Source organism: Pelodiscus sinensis, chromosome 15, assembly GCF_049634645.1.
Source record: "Pelodiscus sinensis isolate JC-2024 chromosome 15, ASM4963464v1, whole genome shotgun sequence".
NCBI classification, from domain to species: domain Eukaryota; kingdom Metazoa; phylum Chordata; order Testudines; family Trionychidae; genus Pelodiscus; species Pelodiscus sinensis.
This window is the reverse complement of record NC_134725.1, coordinates 5,782,940-5,804,329: the sequence shown is the minus strand read 5'-3', so window position 1 is coordinate 5,804,329 and position 21,390 is coordinate 5,782,940. Positions and strand designations below refer to the sequence as shown.

The 21,390-nt window shown below is 46.2% G+C and overlaps 1 protein-coding gene across 1 annotated transcript; it reads right to left on the bottom strand.

The window, feature by feature from the left end:
• Positions 1-302: 302 nt before the first annotated feature.
• Positions 303-18,012, bottom strand: SMARCB1 (SWI/SNF related BAF chromatin remodeling complex subunit B1). Its single transcript, XM_006112295.4, has 9 exons — positions 17,854-18,012; positions 17,336-17,365; positions 13,732-13,861; positions 12,425-12,562; positions 10,183-10,310; positions 9,354-9,520; positions 8,670-8,860; positions 1,829-1,960; positions 303-702 (listed from the first exon to the last, which is right to left on the bottom strand). Exons 1-9 carry the CDS (start codon positions 17,945-17,947, stop codon positions 663-665), a joined length of 1,050 nt encoding a protein of 349 aa, XP_006112357.1. The 5' UTR covers positions 17,948-18,012; the 3' UTR covers positions 303-662.
• Positions 18,013-21,390: the final 3,378 nt, after the last annotated feature.

Here is a 21,390-nt window from a genome sequence, read left to right as displayed (position 1 = left end):
TTAACATTCTACGGAGGCCTCATGATCTTTGCTATTCCCACATCACTGAGTCACAAAGCCCAGTCCCACAGCAAAAGACAATACTGGGCAAGATTCCCTTTGAAGCCTATTAGATCTATTCAAAATGAGCAGCTAGAGGACAGGCCTCCGCACCAGGTGTGATCATCCAGCCCCCCTGCAAACCTGGGGAGCAGGAGCAGGGCCGGAAACAGCCTGAGGAGCTCCAAGGCCTAGCACTAAGCCCCTGAAATGCTTGACTGGCATGAGCGCGAGCAACAGGAGGCCTGCATGTACGCTACTGATTCAAACCAACGACTACGCATTCCTTTTATTTAAAAAGTTCTAACAGCGCACTTTGCACCTATACAATAATAATAAAAAAAAAGGAATCTTTACTCAGTCCACATACAGGTACATGAGGGCTCTGACAGCTGCCACAGGCCTAGGAAGGAGAATGTGCTAATGCAACTTTCTCAGCACATGGTCTTAAAGTAGGGGCAAGGGAGTCAGCAATACTCTGAACTGCTTAGCAAGTGGAATGTAACCCCCTCATTCTGGGCCAGAAAGATGCAAGACAAACCCCTGCCAACCCTCGGACCTCTTGGGGGAGCGGAGTGGAGACAGAGTCTGTAGGATGAGCACCACTCTCTCGGCAGAGAGGGTTACCAGGCTGGAGCAGTGTTGGCCAAACGTCTCATGCGCCTGTAGGAAGCAAAGGGAAAAAAGGCACAGTTAAGTGTTGGGAAAAATGCTTAGAAGATCTGCCTGGATTCATACCACACTGCCCCCACAGATGCCAAAGGGAAAGTTACTGCACAGTCTGCTAAACTTACTTGCCAGTTAACACCCTAGCCCGGTTGTACTTCTTGAACCTCATTCCCATCTGCACAGCTCTGTAGGAGCGTATATCAGTTCCGCCATTGTGGAGAAACCTGGTTACCCATTTCCACGTGTTCTCATGTATGAGCTGTATTTCTACCTCCATCAGCCACTGACAATTCAGCTTTATTACACAAGCTTACAGCTGAATAACAGAAGGTCACAGTCTTATCAAACTCAGTATTAAATGACTGGGGGAGAGTTATCAGCTACAAATGGCAGGGTCTCCACAGTTCTGAGTCACCCGGGGTTGTGGCTAGAACCACTAGAACAGGGTGGACAATTTTTGACCAGGGACCACTTCCGAAATTTTTGAAGTGGCCTCGGGCCGCACTGCACGTTCCCCAGCTCCTTGGCCCTGATTGGCTGGAAGGGGAGGGGCTTTTCCCACCCCTGCACTATACTCTCAATGTTATGACCTTCAGTATCCTGTGGAGACAACTCTGAAGCCAGGAAGATTTCACTTCTAATCTAGGCAGGTTTGACACCTTTAACATTGCCGCTTTCTAAGTCCCTCCCTACAAAGGCAAAAGCTGCTCTTGTTATCACAACTGTATTCCTGTCTGTGCCAGCAACCAGGGAGAAGTGCAGTCAACTTTACTCCCACTTCAAACTGCGCATCACCAGATATATGAGAGAAGCGTTGTTAGGATGCTAGTCAAATGGGACATTTAATCTTAACACTCCTATGGGCCTCAGATATTCCTGCATCCAACGGGAGCTAGCTTTAACCAGGAAAGGGTTAAAAAGAAAATGTTAAGACACTAGCAGAGTGAAGTGATAACAGTTTAATATCCTGAAGCAAAGGGGAAATAAACCCTCTTTCTGGTGTATCAATCTGAAATCTTGCCAGTTGGCTCTCAGCAGAGAAAAATAAAACTTCAAAGCTTTTAAATTCTACCCTAGAGAGGAGAGGGACCAGAATAAAAACTGTACGAAGGGACCGCACCTGGTGTTTCTGTCTTGGTCTCTGATCTTCTTCTCCATCTCTGCGTCTGTTAGGGTTTCAAGCAAAGGGCACCACTGGTCAGCATCACCTGTGTTGCGAATGGCGATCTCTACGGTTGGCAGAGGGTTCTCACTAAAACACCAGGTCAAGACAAAACAAAATTCAGCAAAATCTGAATTGCAACAGCAAGACGCACAGGCTTTTTGCTTCCCTTGGGCACTGCCCCAGAGCTAAGAGGGGCACGAAGGGCTGGGAGTTACTAAGTGGTCCTCAGCTCTGTCAGGACGAGCTTTATAACATCTGCTTGGTACATTCTGGTTCCTGCCTGGTAGACAAACGGCAGTTCTTGGATCCTAGGATTTCCATGAATCTAATACTTCAAAGCCATCATCTCTTGTATGCTCCAGTGGCAGAGGAAGAATCAAAGCAAACACTAAAAAAAGTCAAGTCTCAGCGGGTCGCCATGTTAGTCTGAATCTGCAAAAGCGACGAGGAGTCCTGTGGCACCTTATAGACTAACAGATGTATTGGAGCATGAGCTTTCGTGGGCAAAGACCCATGAAAGCTTATGCGCCAATAAATCTGTTCGTCTATAAGGTGCCACAGGACTCCTTGTCACTAAACAAGTCCTTATTTTAGAAGGTATGGGCCATCGGAAGCATACGACCAATATTAAAAACAGTATGAGGGCTGCAGTTTAGAGAGCCATTAAGGTTCTGAATACCAATCCCAGTCTCAGATTCCCCTCTCCACCCCAAGGCAGATGATGTAACCGGCTAATGGACAGATGGCATTCAGGGTCAATGATCACACTAAGGAAAAGATCATATCAGTCTATGAATGCTGAAAGCTGTGTCGTATCCAAGGTGCCATTCACGATCTGGGAGAGTCTGTCTTCCTGAGGGTCTTGCCAGCATTTCTCAATGTATGTAAAATACAAGGGGTAATGCCGAGTTGCCTAGTACACCCAATACGATCGCTCTTCCTTCACAGCCTCTGGATAGCCCTTCCGTTTACAAGACCTGGTGTCAACAATTAATGCTGCCTCCCACTGAAAAGCAACACTGTACTGCCACTGACTCGAGAGCCTCGTCACACACTGGGTTCCACTGCACTGGGTATTCCAGACATGAGTGACAGTCCCTGACCTTCAGATGCTCAGAGCAGTCTTCACTCCCGTTCCCTTTCAGAATTAGAACTCTGTGGTTAGGTGAGTGTACACTGAGGCACTGGGAATCCAGGCACGTCACAGTGTAAATATTTGTTCCAAGCATTTCACACAGGTGCACAGAGCCACATCTGGCCGCTCTCACAGGAACACCACTACACAGGGTAGGATCCTATCACTTCTCTGCAGCTAATCCCAGCTCTCTGAGTCACAGACACCAGTCAACTGCTGATCACCATGGAAATGGGTTATCTGCAGCAAAGCTATTCATCTAGAATGGCCAACCTTTATACCCCTTTCCAATCAAATTAATCCAAGGGAGGAGGCCTCACTTGAATCGACTTCTGATATCTCGGATGCCCATTTTAACCACTCAGAATAGAATTTTTGTTTACATGGTTAATATTTTATTCATTTTTACATCCCTAGTCACTACAGGTTATAAGTTATAGGGACAGGAGAACTTGATGGGTCCTACTTACGGCTACTCCCCCACCCACACCTCACTGTATAAAGTAGTTCAGTATAGTGGCGCATTGCCCTGCTTCTGACTCTGTCCTTGTTTTGCACTAACAATGCTGACCAGCAAAAGCAGAATCCCACAAAACTGCTCGGTTTCACCTCTCCCTCAGACTCTGATTAAGATCTGCATGACTCCTCAGACTCCGACAGTCCCTGGAGATATTAAGGATGTTCTTTTGATATTGCTACAGCAGACCCTTCTCCTACATCCCTGGAATGTCTCTCTTTAGCAACCACCACTAGTGTGGTTTGGGAATTCAGGAACTAACCAACCACAGAACCCAAATATCATTAATCACAAGGTTTCAAAGCCACCCCTCTGCTGGAGGAGAAGCAGACGGAAGAGGACATTTGCACTAAGAAAAACAAAACAAGGTTTCAATTAGTGTTTTTTTAAACAAGAGATGATGTCTGAGTATTGATGATTACTTTCTTCTGCTGGGGCCTCCTCTCCCTGCAGCAGCCAACATGTTGATTTCATTGTTTGCGATAAGGTTCCTTTATCTTTTAAAGGAAGTTTGAGGTCTACCTATTGTAATCACCCGCTCTGTAAAAACTCTCCTTAAGAATCAGGGCCATGTAGAAAGTTCTTGGTAAACTGGCTTTAACAAGCCAGGGTGTAGAGCCACCAGCTGGGACCATGGGGCCTACTGTACACTGTCTGGGAGAACTGCCTTTGTCAGGGAGCAGCTGTGTTAGTCTGTAAGGGTATGTCTAGACTACAGGGTTTTGTCGACAGAAGTTTTGTCCGACAGTGCTTCTGTCAACAAAGAGCGTCTAGACTGCATCCAGTTCTGTCGACAAAGCAAGCCGCTTTGTCGACATGGCAGTGTAGATGCAAAGGACAGTGTAGATGCAATAATGCCTTCTATCGACAGAACTGTTGACAAACAGCGTTATTCCTCGTAGAATGAGGTTTACCGTCGTCGACAAAACTGCTGAGTTCTGTCGACGTTATGTCGACAGAACTCAGCGGCAGTGTGGACGCAGGTATAGTTTTGTCGACAAAAGTCCACTTTTGTCGACAAAACCCTGTAGTCTAGACACACCCTAACTGAAAAAAATCTTAAGCAGCAAATCGTCCCGCAGCACCTTAGAGACTAACGAAGCATGTAGATGGCATCATGAGCTTTCGTGGGCACAGCCCACTTCTTCAGATGACCAGAGTTAAGGGGTTCCAGGTACAAATAAATAGCAGAGAAAGAGAAAGGGGAAAATAGTGAAAAAAACTGTCAGAGTGCCCATGCTAAATGAGGCTAATAAGAGGGGCTCTAAGTATTCTAAGTACCTGGCAGAGCCCACTCCATTAGCCTCATTTAACATGGACACTCAACTTGACATTTTTCCCCCTTCTCTTTCCCTCATCATCCCCTCTTTCTCTGCTATTTATTTGTACCTATGACCCCTTAACTCCACTCATCTGAAGAAGTGGGTTGTCCCCACAAAAGCTCACAACACCATCTACATGTTTTGTTAATTTCTACAGTGCTGCAGGACCATTCGCTGCTTTTTAAGTTGTGTCAGGGAGGTCTATTTTCTTTTCATGCAAGCAGCTTCCTGGGAACAATAGCTATCTACTCGCAAATGACCTCCTCCCTAACCAGGCCATCTGTGATAAATGGGAAGCAGAGGTACGTTAGCAAGTTTATAGGACCCCTCTGAAGCAGTAAGGGACAAGAACTATGAAGAATGGCCATCAAGGAACGCTAGTCTCCTCTGGATAGGAGATACATTATAATGGGGGGGGGGGGGGGGGCAGAAAACAATTTAAACTGACTTCTAAGGAATGGAGCAATAGTTATCTGTGGCTTATCCAAAAGACAGTCCCCCTACCCCAGTGTTTTCCAAGAGTTTACTCCCTAGTATGGCCAGGATAAAACTATTTCCGACACCACTACACAGAGCTTGGGATGTACTTCTACCCAATCTCAGGGACTACACCTACAATTAGGAACACATCTGTAATTCTGTCTTGGTGGAGGCAATAGTGCAGATGTGCCTACAACATTTTCCCAATTACTGAGTTCAACTCTACCAGGAGGAGTTTAGAAGATAGTGGGAAAGACACAACAATCCTGTCAACATTGCAGCTTTTCTAGCGTGAACAAGATCAAAATCCCTTCTGGCAATGATGCCAAAAACAGCACCAGGAGATTCCAGTAACAAAAGGAAGGTATAAATAGCATCCAGAGATGCTAACAGAGGGAATGCCAGCAGCAGGACACAGGACAAGCCCACAAGCTCTAACAATGAGACTGTACTCTTGCTGAAACCTGTAACTACAAACTCCTGAACTCCTCTGCAGACAGGCTGTTCTCCACACTTAAGCAGAGAGTATTTTATGTTAACCTTTGGTTTATACTGTCTCCCTCCAGCCTCTAACAAACATTGCACTGGTGATAACTGGAATGACACTGCTTCTGGGTATATTCTTGAAGGAAAAGTAACTGAGAAGTGCCAAGAGGCACATGAGGAATAAAAAAGCTGCTGGTCTACAGCACTCAGTGAGCTATTTCCACAAGAGGCAGCCATGAAGCAGGTTATGGAAAGTCTGGAACATACAAAGACCATGACAACTGGCAGGAGCAAAAGGCAGAAGGTTACTGTAACACCGACATATGCTCAAGTCATGCGATGGTGCCAAGGATACAAGCTGGCAGGGACATTTCTAACGTAATCAAAGCTGACAGACGTGACTGTAGTGGCTAGAGAGTTCTCACAACACAACGTGAACTCTAACAAACTAGGCAGACTGAGGATTGCCTTGTACACAATAAACATGTCAAACTTGGAATTTAAGTGCCAGCACAGAATTACTTCTATTTGCTCCATTAAGCAGAGTAATTCTGCGGACTAGCCTATTACACCTACACTAACTCCAGAAGGTCTCAGAACCTTGAAAAGCTATTTCCTGTTTTCTGCTTCTATGCTCCCTCATCCCCTGGAACAGGGGCGGGCAAAAGGGCCTCCACAGGCCAGATTCAGCCTGCCAAGTGGGTTGATCCACCCCGTGGAGGCCCTGCCACTACCCGTCCCCAGGCCAATCAGGGCCTAAGGACAGGGGAGCGTGCGGCACTTAGTTAATCCTGCCAGTTGACTCTAAGCACCTTGGGTGTGTCTAGACTACATGCCTCCTTCGACGGAGGCATGTAGATTAGCCAGATCGGAAGAGGGAAATGAAGCCGCGATTAAAATAATCGCGGCTTCATTTAAATTTAAATGGCTGCCCCGATCTGCCGATCAGCTGTTTGTCGGCAGATCGGGAGAGTCTGGACGCGATGCCCCGACAAAGAAGCCTTTCTTCATCGACACAGGTAAGCCTGGTTTCACGAGGCTTACCTGTGTCGATGAAGAAAGGCTTCTTTGTCGGGGCATCGCGTCCAGACTCCCCCGATCTGCCGACAAACAGCTGATCGGCAGATCGGGGCAGCCATTTAAATTTAAATGAAGCCGCGATTATTTTAATCGCGGCTTCATTTCCCTCTTCCGATCTGGCTAATCTACATGCCTCCGTCGAAGGAGGCATGTAGTCTAGACACACCCCTTGTGCCTGAGGGCAGGGAGTGACAGACGTTGCGCTCCCACCGCCCCCAGGCCAGTCAGGGACTGCAGGCGGGGCAGGAAGTGCACAAATTCTTCTCCGGCCCTGCCCCTGCCCTGCAAGGAGTGCATGGCACTTAGAAGCACCACATACTCCTGGCAGGATGGGGGCAGGGAGGGAGGAGCCTTTGCATGCTCCCCTCGACCCCAGGCCCTGATTGCCCTGGGGAGCATGTGAAGTCTCCTCCTCTCCTGCATGGAGGTTCAGAACAGCTGGCGGTTCTCTGGAAGGGGGGTGGAGGCAGAGTTCACGCACCCCCCTACCCACAGCTCAATCAGGGTGGGGAGCACGGAAGTGCCTTGGCCCTGCCCTTTCTGCCTGAACACCTCCCCCCTCTCCCCTCACTTTCAGGGCAGCCTGGGGCCACTTCAAATATTTCTAAAGTGGACCCCAGTCAAATATTATTGCCCATCCCGGCCCTAGAATCAATCCCTAGGCATTACCCACCCCTTCAATCCAGGGTGCAGTTCTCTTTCAAGCACTGTGGGGTACAATTGTGACAGCCTGAAATGGTCACACAGAACTGCTAAAAACCAAGGCTAGGTATTTCCTTTCCTCCAGCTGCTGCTGGCCCCACAAAACATCTCTCAAGTGCTGAGCTCTGACCCTTCACACAGGGTGACAAAGATGAGAGTTTAGTCTGCCAAGCCAGCTCAGAGACTAGCTCAATGCCTAGCCCCTACTCCCATACCTGTAATATAACAGAAGGTAAAACAGAAAGGATAAAAGCCATCCACATACTAACACCACAGACTGCTACATCTCACAAGCGGAACCTGCCATTGCCTGTAACACCTGTCTCCTCAGGATATGTAAATCCTGTAGTCACTGCATGCCAGCTAGGAAGCAGGTTTGGAATTGCACGAGCTTTTATTGTGGCCAATGCAGAGCTCTATAGTGGGTGTTTTAATCCACATTACGCTCCAAAAATACCTACAACACCCTGGTTAATGATCAGTGCAGCAGAGGGAACACAAGAGACTTAGAGGGAGAGTGCAGTGCCGATACAGATGTCTGCACACACATACGGACACCCACAGACAGAACGTGGTCTCTGCTGACCCGCAGGGCTCTACTCCCAGAAGGCGCTGCGGTCATAGGAGATAAGTGTGGTGTCACCACTCCAAGGAGCCAGCAACCCAGGCCAGCAGCTCTTCCCAGCCATGCGGTTGTACTGCCAGCAGCCTGGCTGAAGAACCCCAGACAGGAGACACGGGTATATCGGCAGAACTGTTTCCCAGAGAATATCTTTTAACAAGGAATCACAGGACTGGAAGAAACCTTGAGAGGTTATCAAGTCCAGTCCTCTGTACTCATGGCAGGACTAAGCACCGTCTCTGACCAGTGTCTGTCTAACCTGCTTTTAAAAATCTCCCGGGATGGAGATTCCACAACCTCCCTAGGCAATTTAGAGGCAGGTATTTAACTGACTGACTGACACTTATAGAACAGGAGAAAGAGGAAGGGACGAGAGCTTCTCCCCAAACCTTTCCAGAACTATTCTGTCGAGGCCACATGCTCCAATGAGGTAAGACTACCATGTTCTGTACCTGAAGGCATAAGTCTTCTGATGCCAGCTCAACTGTCCCCGAATGCTGTAAGCGATGGTGGTAACAAATTCCCCACCTAGCCCAAGCTCTGAACACAGCTTCAGTGCAAACTTCTCCGGGGAGTTCTCCTTCTCCGACATGTCCCATTCAAATTGGTCTACCAGGGAAATGTTTCCCACATGGATATTCAGCTGTACACAATGTCATAAAACACAAGTCAGATTTGTCTGCATTTCAAATGCTCTTACACATATTAATCTCTTGCATTACCTGGTCATGATCATGCTTATTTAAGGCATGTGGTAAAAGTTCAGGGGCAAAGAAGATACATGGTTGAACCAACTCCATGCACGTCTAGAACTACTGTGTTCGGGTTCTTTATTGCTGTTATTAGTGCTGGGCAGCCAAATGATGTGTGAGGAATTCTAGCTCCCTTCCACAAAACACGACCATGTTACTTCCCCCTCTGGAGCTCACATGTTACAGCACCATTTCACTTCCTGGTGTAGGACTGCAGTGTTCACCAGTCTGCCACCAGGGCCTCAACACAGTGCATAGAGATGTGATCCAGACACAGGACTGGGAGCCAGAAACTCCTAGCTTGCGGCGCCCGTGTGCTTTTCCTTCCCCAAACAGCCTTCTACAAAATAATTTAACTCAGGTCACGTCCCCCTCCCTCATTACCTTAATGATAACTCGCTGATCAGACTGGTCCTCTAGGATGCTGTCCGTCGGGTAAGACTCAATCTGCTGTCGAATTGCAGAGGCAATAGCAGGGACAAAGGTCAGAGGATTCAAATCCAGGTCATCACAGAGAATCTCCGAGAACATCTCCGGGGTCATTAGCTTTTCTGGCAGAGGTGAAGAACAGACAACCAATTTAATCTGAACACGCCAGTATTTCCCCTTAATTCAGTCAGAGCAGGCAGCAATCAGAACCTTCTGCTCGCTCACCAATTACAAGGCACTGAGCCTCTTGCTGCAACCCACCACGCAGAAGGAAGTCTCTAGTAAACCTCTTCCTTGGAAGAGTCAAAGGAGGTTTTTAGACTCTGGTTTTTAAGGGCATAAACAATCTACAAACTTTGACTTAAGGAATGGACACTATTTACTATTTGTTCCTATGGGAACAATGTTGCTGCAATCTAACACACAGATGAATGAGACTATGGAAATGGGTTTTCTGTGTTTTTGTACTTGTATCTCCTCTGCATACCAGATGAGTTCAGGGACACTGGACTGTGGCATCACTGAATCAGGTCAGGAAAACAGGCCAGTTACAAAAGATGTCCTCAAATTATACACATGTGCCTACTGATCATTGCAGCCAGCAGAAAGGACATATGATCCAGGGCGAGACATGACCATTGAAATGGAATCCCAGTGAAATGTGACTCCTTGACAGCTTTGCCCATGTGTGGCAGGGGGTGTCTATATCAAAAAACATTTGTCATTGTATGGATGCAACTGAATCCCTCCAAGCTCCTTAGACAAAACTTGGCTGTCTACATACCATTCATGTTCCACGTAAAAGCATCTCTGAGTTTTTGCCCATCGATTTCCATGTCCAGTCGGATTGGAACCAGAACCTCTGGCTGGGATGCATTCTCATGGATCACTGCTGGGTCATGGTCATCAAAGCTGAAAACAAACCACGCCAACACCAACATCAGGCCTTAGTAAAAGGTTCAACAGTGTCCGTGAGAGAAGAGACAGGATTTAACAGCAGTACCTCCCTCAGACAATCATAGCCTTTGCGTGGGCTTGAAAACATAAGCTTACAGGTCCACCGCAACAACAGACACTGGGTTTCATTTTCACCTTGAATGTGCTTATGGTAAAATATTATCCTAGAGAATACAAGGAGGAAGATTCTCAAATTAGTTTGCATGACTGGCTTCTTTTGAACTCTCCAGGACAAGTCATTTATGGAAGGTATAAAATCATATGAGTCACTGTCTAGCTGCTAAGTTGCAGAGAAATAAAGGACTTATTTAACAGCAGGAGAATAACCATGTAATGTGACTTTCATCACTGTGGGATACACATCTCTCTTCTAAGCACGGGGCTTGTCTTCACTACCAGATGGATGGCTGCAGTGAGCCATGTACCAGGGTTCAATTTAGCAGGTCTAGTGAAGACCCACTAAACTGATCACTGATAGCTTGGATGTTGTCATCTGCAGTACTCCACCAGAACAAAAGGAATAAGGAGAATCAACAGGGGAGATCCAGTATAGAAAACCCACTTAAATTTTGCAACTAGTAGAGCTCAAATGGCATAGCTTTGATTGGCCTTCCCCCCACAGTGTAGACCTGCCCATGGTGTTCAACTTCAGAACACATCTTTAGCAAGTGAAGACCATTACTATTGAATGGTTGGTTACTGTTCCATGTGAACTGAGCAGCAATCTCAGTCTAGTGCCCAGAGGACAAACGTGCACCTCATAACCACCATCATATCCTTGTTGACAATCTCCTTGCTCCTGACAATGGCCCATCCTGAGAGAGTGTGGAGGCAGGGCAAAGAACAGCCCAGGAAAGCCTGCATGGCTGCCTGGGCTGTGTGTGTCCTATCAAAAAAAAACAGTCACATTTACGTTGAAGGCTGACAATTGGGCACAAGTTATGTGTCTGGCTGGGAACTGTGATGTGTACAATGAAGGCACTCCTGCCAAGGGCAAAGCCAAACTTTACCAGCTGCACTAATAAAAGTGCTTCAAGACACAAATAAGAAGCTAACACTCGTGTAGTGTTAAAGTCGTATCATGCATTCTATTTCAAAGGCTCACATCCTTTTTTTGGGTTCTGCTGTTAAGAGACAGGTGGCTGCCCACAAGGGTCCTTACTCTGTCCCTGACATGCCAAACGAGTGATGGTCCAAATCTCTTCTTATGGGCTATGGCCTGTCATGAATATTCATACAATGCCCAGCCTCCCTTGTCCATATCTGACTTCTTCAGCCTAATATTGGTGTGTCCTTATCCACAGGATAACGTATGAATTAGGTTAATAACTTATTAACACATATACCAATTTGCTGCCAAATGAAGTTTGTGATTAAGCATCTGCCACCATTTCTACTTCAAATTAAACAAACCTAGTACCAATTCAATGGTCCTGCTGTCATTTTGCATGGACTATACGCACCTCCCGCTCAATATTCACAGTTCCCTGAAACTCTGGGGGACTGTGGGGCTGTACACTAACGCCTTAGTTCTTTCAGTTAGTGCAGAACAGAATGCTAAGCTAGCTCTATGGCACCACATACATTTTATAACACCATTTGGTCTCTGCCAAGGGCTGCAGATCTGAAAGTTCTGAGAAAGACAGCAGTGGTAGAAACACAGACCAGCAAAGGAGGCCACCCATAACGGTGCATGAAATATTAACCAGGCAAAGCATTTTCTGTTGCCCCTGAACTTTTATCATATGGGGTGAAATTCACCTCATGCAGGGGTCAGTGTGCCATTCAAGTTTCCTGAAGCATTATATGGTACGAAGACCTAATGTACAGGGCCTCGTGTACTACGCGATGGTGAATTTCATGCTTGATGCATAAGTACTTAGCTTCAAAAAGCCCAGCCTAACCAAGTGTCTTAGTTTGGGGACAGCCAGGTCTTTATCACTAAGCATAACATGGCATTTTTAAAGGCATAAAACAAACAATGCAACATGCCTGTTTCAGGCATCCTCTACACAACTGCCATCATGCAGGGAAATTTAGCAGATTCCAAGAGCAGGTGACCGACTCACCAGAGTGGGAAGGTTCTCTTCTTATCCCTGCCCATGCGATTTCTGTTGATGGTTGTTGAGCATGGCACAGCATCCAGGTGATGAGAGCTGTTGGGTAGGGTTGGCACCCACTGGTTATTCCTTTTTGCCTTCTGCTCTCTGCAGAAGGAGACATCACGTTAAAGCTCGGTGTTCAAACATTGAGTATTTACTTCTCATTTTTTAGGTGTGATCAATTATATACACAGCTCTCAGCCTGACTGCAGGCTCTTACAATGAGAACCTGAAAGTTACATGGTGCAATGTGTTCCATTCATAAGTCTCCAAATGGCGGAATGGAGAAATCCCACCCCAGCTGGAAGCGTCGGGGCTGGCCTTCTGGAAAGTAATTGTAGCCATCTGATAACACATGGTGCTTCTACAGTGCTCACCTGAGGGAGCTCACAGCACTTTATTTAGCATATACCATTGTTCCAATTAATTGGCCAGACTTTTCTCTTTGATCTCACTTGGTTTTAATCCAGTGGTTCTCAAACTCGTTGGGCTCCAGAGCCCTTTACATGCGTAAAAATTTATGCGGAGCCCCAGCAGTCCACTGATTGTATGTGTTGTACGTATTGATGTTTCCAGTTTGTCAGCACAGTCTGAGAAAAACTGTTGTAATCTATTTCCACCCATCCTTTTTGGGCCAAATAAAGAATCCATTGCCAGGACTTATGGGCCTAAGTGATACTACTTTGTCCTTCTATATAATGCTTCTTATCTGTGGACCTCAAAATGTGTTACAGACATTAATTTGTATCCATACATAATCCCACTAAGGCAAGTCAATTTGCAGATACGGAAATTAAGGTACAAAAAGAGTAAGTGATTTGCCCATGGTCAACCTAGAAACCCAGCTCCTAGCTCACCAAGCTCTAACCATTAGAAAGCACTCCTTCCCTTAATTAAGAGACTGTCATTGTCTATATTCTATTTCTGCCCCAGCTGAAAAATGCTAGTCACATGCACCATTTTTAAATACCAGATTAAGTGACCATTGGAGTACGCACCTATTTCTATTCTACACCCTGATGAAGCAGAATGTGGATGTACTTCCCCCGCAAGCATTCACTAGATCCTAGGGTGAAGCAATTCTAAGGTAAGCAATGTTACCAAATTTCAAGGTACCTGTATGCCCACAATCAAATCCTTCCATATCAAAGATCTTAATTTAATGAGTCAGCAATGTCAGGGAACACAGAGAACAAGAGATACTCCACTAAACACTGTAAAAATAGCTCTTCCAATCACTTCTACACCAACTCGCCCTCAGCTGTGTTTGTTACCTGAGGTAAGTGGGAGGCTCTGTGCTGATAGACACGGCCTTGTATTTCTCATCATTTCCATCCAAGATCTCTTCCACTTCAGAGGCTTTCAGGAGAGTCACACTAGTAGCTAGTGTTGTATAACCGTGATCTGTGACCAAAGAGCATTGGAAATACTGTCAATCGTGGAACTAAGTAATGATTCTGCCTGCTGGGGTTTGGCAATGTTAATGTTTACTGAGAGCATCTAAAAACCTGCAAGTAGCTCAGATTCCTTCATCCTGTCCCTTTAAATCATTTCATTTTAGAGAAGGAGTTAGGTGGTCTACTCCTGTGCACAAGCAGCTCCAAAAGGCTCTGGCCCCTGTATGCTCATTGCTGTACAAAGACGGTCCTTGTTCCAGAGAATATGCATTCTAGTTCTGGGCTCAGTCCGGCTGGTCAGGCAAGTTTGTTTTACCTTGGTAACATGCCAGTCAGGCCCAGTCCCTCCCCAGCCACCGGGGAAAGCAGGAGGCTTGAACCACAAAGCATGTGCAACTGAATCCCATGACCGTATGTGACGGGCACGTAAAAATGACAAGTAAGGTCTTTTACGAAAGCCTGTGAGGTTCTGACCCTGACAGTCATTTGAGATATGACTGCAGCCTGTTGCTATGAATTGATGTGTTTGTAGATACAAAAGTGTGCTTGTAATTTGTGCTACAACATTCTGCTCCACCTCACAACAGGAAGGGTTGATTAGGCAGGTAGGAGCTCCCTCCCTAGCCAGACAAGACTCACGCCAAGCCTCTACTCTGGCACAACCCAGCAAATGATAATGGTAGCCTATTAAGGTTAGTGGAAAGACACAAATTGAAGAGAAAATCTTGGGAGGCTAAGAACGGAGGGAGAGTCCTTTGATCTGGATAACCACCATGAATCACTGGCATGTCCACAGTGCGCAAAAACCCAGCAGTTGCTGTGCTCTAGGAAAACCACTTCCAACAAGCACAGAGCTTTCTTCTGCCATGGCTACAGCGCTGCAGTGCCAGTGTGGATGCCCTGCACAACAACTGGCCTCCAGTACCTGTCCTAACGCCTCTTCTCCCATCTCCACGCATCAGATACTACACTGCCCTTCGGTGACCAACCCTCGGACCGGCCCTTTACATTCCTCGGGAACTTGGAAAGCCCCCTTGCTGTTTGCTCAGTGACACATGGAGTGCTCGCAGTGCATCCTTCCAGGGAACCATGCTTGCTCCATCGCCTGCTCCAAGAAGCCCTCTACTTGGAGCAATGCTGAGGTGCTGGACCTCATCAGCGTTTGAGGAGAGGAGGCTGTTCCTGTGCTCCAACCGTAGAAATCACGATACTTATGGGCAGACATCAAGATGCAGGACTCAAAAAAGGCAAGACCGGAACGCACTGCAGTGCATGTTCAAAGTGAAAGAGCTGCACAAAGCACAAAAGGCAAACTGCTGCTCCACTGCTGAGCACACAACATTCTGATTCTACAATGAGCTGGATACGATACTTGGGAATGAAGACACCTCCACTGCAAAGACCTCAAAGATTTTGGTGGGGCTGTGACAGCCAAGAGTGAACAAAAAACATGGACAAAGGTGTTGAAGGGGGAGAGGAACCAGAGGCAGTGGACGATTCAGCATCCACAAATGCACGCAGTCAGGCGCTCTGTGCTATCGTAGACGAGGCTAACCAGTCACAGCAGTCAGACCATGGGGAAGCACAAACAGCAGAGCAGGTCCCCAAAAAGTGACTTTCATTAGGAGAACTGCTGAAGCAAGTAGTTGGGGGCAGGATGATTGCAGAAAGCAATTGCGGATCTGTATGGTGCTCATACTGACACAAGTTCGAGAGGTGTAACATGCTGTTGGACACTCATTTCACATTAATTGGGCTCAGGTCTAAGTCCCATGGAGATACTGGGCAATCCGCTGCCACAGGTTCTTTAGCAGAGCATCTTGGTTCTTTGCCCCATTGTGGGTAACATGTCTGCACCACTGTGCCATCATGGAGGCAGAAAGGAACATTGCTGCAAACAGGCAAGCCACATAAGGGCCAGGGCAGAAGCTACAGTCTTGCAAAAGATCCACAAATTTCCCCCACCACTAGCCCCTCCCTGCTTCCGCTTGTCACCCTCAGCGTGAATATCTTCTAGGATGAGCACAACCTGGGGAATGTGTGGACTGTAATAATTATAAGGTCTCTCCTGCAATGTTGGCTCTCCCCAAGACACACCCTGTCCAGAGCACAGGGGTCTAGTGGCTCATGAGTACTTTCCTTGGGACAGCCAACTAGCGACAGATATTTGAACAGTGTCAGTGTTCAAAAACAGTAATGGCAGGGCTCTATCAAGTGTTAACAACGGTGCCTCTGCATAACATGTTTTGGCTTCCCAAAGTTACCTCGGAACCCAGGCTGGCTTGCTATTGCTGGCTGAACAGCCACGCAGAATTAGAAAGCAGCCTCGAAAAAGTAAGGAGGACCTTCTGCATGATCAACAAGTCGTCCTGTGGTATCTTATAGACTAACAGATTTATTGGAGCATAGTTTCCCTCACACATCCCTACCAAGGTACTGCAGTGATTACCACCTATAACTCTGCTATGTGTAACTGCTATATAACTTGCCTATAACTCGGCATCATGAGCAGACCATCAAGAACAGGGCATTTGGCTCTGAAACATGGACCAGAGTCCACAGAAAACAGACCGAGGCTTGTAACAAACACACACATGAACCCAGCGCTTCCAGATCCATTAGTTATAGCATCAAACAGGTTTTTTTGAAGGACAAAAGGAAGAATGCAGATGTAGTAGTGTTGTTGAAACAAAACGAACAGAAATCCTTAGATCCTCATTAAAATAAGCTGTCAGAGCTACAGCTAATGTACAGTCTATTAAAAATATGATTTCTGGCCCGGAATTCCTATTAAAGAAATCCTACTAACCTGCTTTTCTTGGATCCAACATCACAATCCACAAATAGCGCAGAGACATTTCTGGAGGCAAGACCTCTACTCAGAATGAAAAAAGGCCAAACAACAGCACTCTACTTTCACTGTGCCACAGAGGTCTGTAAATGCCATCTCGGCCATAAGCTCTGATGTGCACTTGAAGCCCTCTGGTGTGATACATTTGAGTACCCACTGCAGCAAAGAAGGAATACCCCAGAAACAAATGAACCCTGGACGCACAAATGGTATGTCAGAAAGCGGTGATAAAGGTTAATCACAGAACTGAGTCGCTGAACGGACCTATCAAAAAAATTAACAAAGGCCTGATTCCATTGCAGTAATGCTATAACAACAAAAATTGGGAACAGGGTAGGGGCAGAACCATTTGTATGTTGCATGCCCACAAAATCCCTTGAAAAAGAAGAGACGAGCCCATGGATTAGGAAGTCCAGTCAGTGGAAACACAGAAAAAACTTCCCTCTTAAAAGTGACAAGAGCCAAGGATAGAGTAAGCACAGGGAAAAGAGAATTATACCACTCTTCACATGAGTGTGATGAGCCAAGAGAGAAAATAATTAAACATCTGAATATAATATTTGATAGCAGCAGGGACCACAACAGTGATTCTTTCTCCAGTTAAAGTATGAATATAAGCAGAAGTCTTACATCTTCTGGGGCTGTGAGTCCGCTGATTCTCTGTTGAAAGAATAAAAAGCAACAAGTCAGCAGAAAACTACATAAATCCATAACATGTCAGGTTTGCTGTACTCCAGCCCTGTAGCTTGTAAGGCTATCTTTTAAAGGGACCTTGTTTCATCATTTGCTTCTCTTGCCAAGGAGAGAACAAGATTCTTATTGTCTTTTATACAACTATTAAACAACACTAATTCTGGAAACTTTCTTCCCACCCTTTTACACAGAGAACTATGGTCAGACAAAGCACCTCATTCTCAAGAAGAAAATTAATTTGCAACATCACAAAAGGGTTGTGTGTACATATTATACATACAAAGCCTTTTATGCCCAGTGAAATTATATGGAATTAATTTAGAAATTTATAAATCTTTTGCAATTCAACATATACAGCTGCTTCAATAAAAATCGAAACTTATGGGCATTTTTAAGAATGTACTTATTTCATTTTTAAAAAATGTCCTTTCTGGAATATTTATTATTTTTCTTACCATGTGAAGATGCAACTATTTTCTTCCTCTCTTCTACCGTGGCTAGTCGCCTCCAGAGAGAGGGATACCTCTTGTACAGGGAGCCACGAAACATACGTAGGTAGTTCCCCACCTATGAGCAAAAAGGAGAAGGTTGTTTTGAGGGATGCAGCTCAAACGGAAGGTGTGTCCAGCAAGAATCTGAGGCATACTGATTTCTTTGTGCTGGTGAAATACAGCACTCAATCAGCAACAAAACACTTTCTTAGACAACACCAAGACTTATGAAGAAATATATGACTTTGTCTATACTTGACAGCTTTTAGTGACAAGTTACGCAGTGTGAACTCTGTTTGATGACAAAATACTTTCACCCTGTGAGCGGGATTTTCATTCTAGACAGGGCAGGATTTCTGCTGACAATGAGCCTTTTGCCATAACAAGACTTTTGTCTTTCAGGGGGCACGGGATTAAGCATCTCAGAATGACAAATTTCTTGCTCAACTGGCAGTGTAGACAAAGCCTAGGAAACAAAACTCATATTGACCAGCATTCCTTTTCTTAGCCGAGAGAGAATCCCATCTTAATTTGTATTTTATCAGTTTTATTGTTATTCCTAGAGCACTGCAAATCTGCGGATATCCACTTAATATCCATCGCTCATTTTTGCAGCTATGGATGTGGACATAAATTTTAAATCTAGAATAGCGATGTTAAAAAGCAGGTAATTAGGTAACTGATTAAATTCTCAGCAGTAAAACGGTTGTGCACACCTGCAGCACTGCAGCTGGCTCCCCAGGAGCTGGTGCATGCCTAAATGGCTTAAGGCCTCTCCTTCTTGTTGGCTCCCCGGGAGCTGGTGTATGCCAGGAGCCAGTTTTTAAGCCAGCTCCTTGTGCATATTGGCTCCCGCCTGCAGCCCCGCTCCAGCGGAGCTAGCTGCCACTTCTACGCTGCTGGCCCTGATATAGAGGAAACAGGGGGGTGGGAGCCCAGGCATATCAATTAACCGTTTAAACGGTTATACTTTCACACCCCTGATCTAGAACCATGTAAATGTGTGGATATCCCTGCGTATCAATCTATAAATCAATGATAGCAGCAGGGGCCACAACTATCATTTTTGTGGCTATAGATGCGGATACAGATTTTGTACAGGACTCTAGTTATTCCCCCACTATCATTTTTTATATTGAACCTTTGCTGTTCGCAACATTTTTCTTTGCTCAGAACCTAGTAACTTAAGATCTGGTTTGCATTTTGTGTTTTAAATGCTCTGATGAACATGCAGACTTCAAACACAAATCACAAATTAATGACTCACTTGCCAACAATCTCTTTTAAAATTCAGTCAACATCTGTAAAGCAGTTTCATTCTTCCTGGCATAATGTCTGCACCTGTGTTATTTTATGTAAGCTCTAAAGGTTACAGTAAGCTTTAGTGAACAATAAGGTTATTTCAAGACTATGAAACTAACACTTATGGCAGTAACATACCAGCAGCCTGCAGAATGTCATATAATAGGCTTTTCTTCTATATTAAGCTAAGTCTAGACTGGCACTTTACAGCACTGTAACTTTCTGGGGGTGTGAAAAAACATACCCTGAGTGAAGCAAGTTACACAGAACTGTAAAGCACCAGTATGAACCAGGCTCCCAGTGCTGTTAGCGACTCTCCTCATGGAGGTGGTCACATAGAGACATGGTCATAATTTCAGTTTAAAGCGCAGCCTAGTTTTAGCTTTTCTTATACAGTTTTTTGTTACTTGATGTCTATTGGTAAATAGGATTAGAATTCAGCTGGTAGCTGAGGCTGTGTCTAGACTACATGCCTCTGTCGGCAGAGGCATGTAGATTAGACACATAGGCAAAGTCAAATGAAGCCGCGATTTAAATGATCGCGGCTTCATTTACATTTACATGGCTGCCGCGCTGAGCCAACAAACAGCTGATCAGCTGTTTGTCCGCTCAGCGCGCTAGTCTGGACGCTCCCCTGCCGACATCAAAGCCCTTTGTCGGCAGCCCCGTTATTCCTCGTGGGATGAGGTTTACCGGGGCTGCCGACAAAGGGCTTTCAGGTCGGCGCGGGAGCGTCCAGACTAGCGCGCTGAGCGGACAAACAGCTGATCAGCTGTTTGTCGGCTCAGTGCGGCAGCCATGTAAATGTAAATGAAGCCGCGATCATTTAAATCGCAGCTTCATTTGCCTTTGCCAAAACAACAAATCTACACGACTCCGTCGATGGAGCCATGTAGTTTAGACGTACCCTAAGAGAAGAAAGCTGCCTTTTCCTTCCATACCCTCAGGATGGCAATCTTACTGGTTAGCGAACAGAAGAGTAACATCTCCGCTTTTTCATTTTACAACTTTTCCAATTCTTTCGGAAGTACCACTGACCAGAACCTTGTCACTGTTAAAAATAGACAGCTGAAGATCTAAGTTGGACAAGACTCCTCTCCCCACTTTAACAGCGCTAAATACACATTTTTCTGTGTCTTCTCTCTCTTTCTCGGGACAACAGAGTGATGTCATCACATCATCTGCCTCCTACTTCAGTCCTCCCTTCTGAGCATGTTGGTCTAGCTCCTGCTCCATGCCCCAAGGGGCTGTACCACTGGGGAAGAGCTGCTGGCACTGGGTCCCCTCTGCCATCTGAGCTCACTCCCCTCTGGGGTCCTTTACACCAGCCGAGCCCAATCCCAAGCCACCCGGTCTGCACTGGGTCCCCTCCGCCATCTGAGCCTGAACCCTCCTGGGCTGTGCCAAGACCTCTCCGCCATCAGAGCCCAACCCCCGCCACCCTTGGTTCCCCTCCTCTATCTGAACCCCACCCCCATCCTGGTTGTGCTGTGTCCTATCTGCCATCTGAGCCTGACCCTCTCCCCTCCGCCACATTAGGTCCTCTCCAATGTCCAAGCCCGAGCCCAACCCCCCACTTCTTTGACTGAGACCCTGCACCCCTCGACTGCTCCTCCCCCCCTGCCCCAGCCAGAAACCTGCCCTCAGTTTGCTCCTGCGCCCTCCCCCAAGGACAGATGCCTACCTGTGTGTGTGTGTGTGGAGGGGGGGGGGGGGGGGGGGGGGGGGGGGTCACGCGCCAAGCGTAACAATCCCCTAATAAAAAATGTCACCAGATCACTGATACTGTTGAGCCAATCAAAGGTTCTTACATAAGAACGAACATAAGAATGGCCGTACTGGGTCAGACCAAAGGTCCATCTAGCCCAGTAGCCTGTCTGCCCACAGTGGCCAGCACCAGGTGCCCAGAGAGGCATGAGCCAATTCATAGAGGTAGTGAAACTTCTTTGACTGAAAGAAGCACTGCTTCAGCAAGTAGTTACTTTAGTGTGCCAAAACAATGAGAACTCTGGGAGCATTCATTGGATTTTCCTCGCAAAAGCCTGAACTTAATATTACCATTTCTATTAACTTAATCACAAGACAGTTTTTGGAAAGTTGAGGATCTTTCTACTACAAATGCTAAGACAGCCACAATAACATTGTTAAGGAGTGTGATGATGCTCAGACAGTTGGGACTTGGAGAACAGACACAATCGT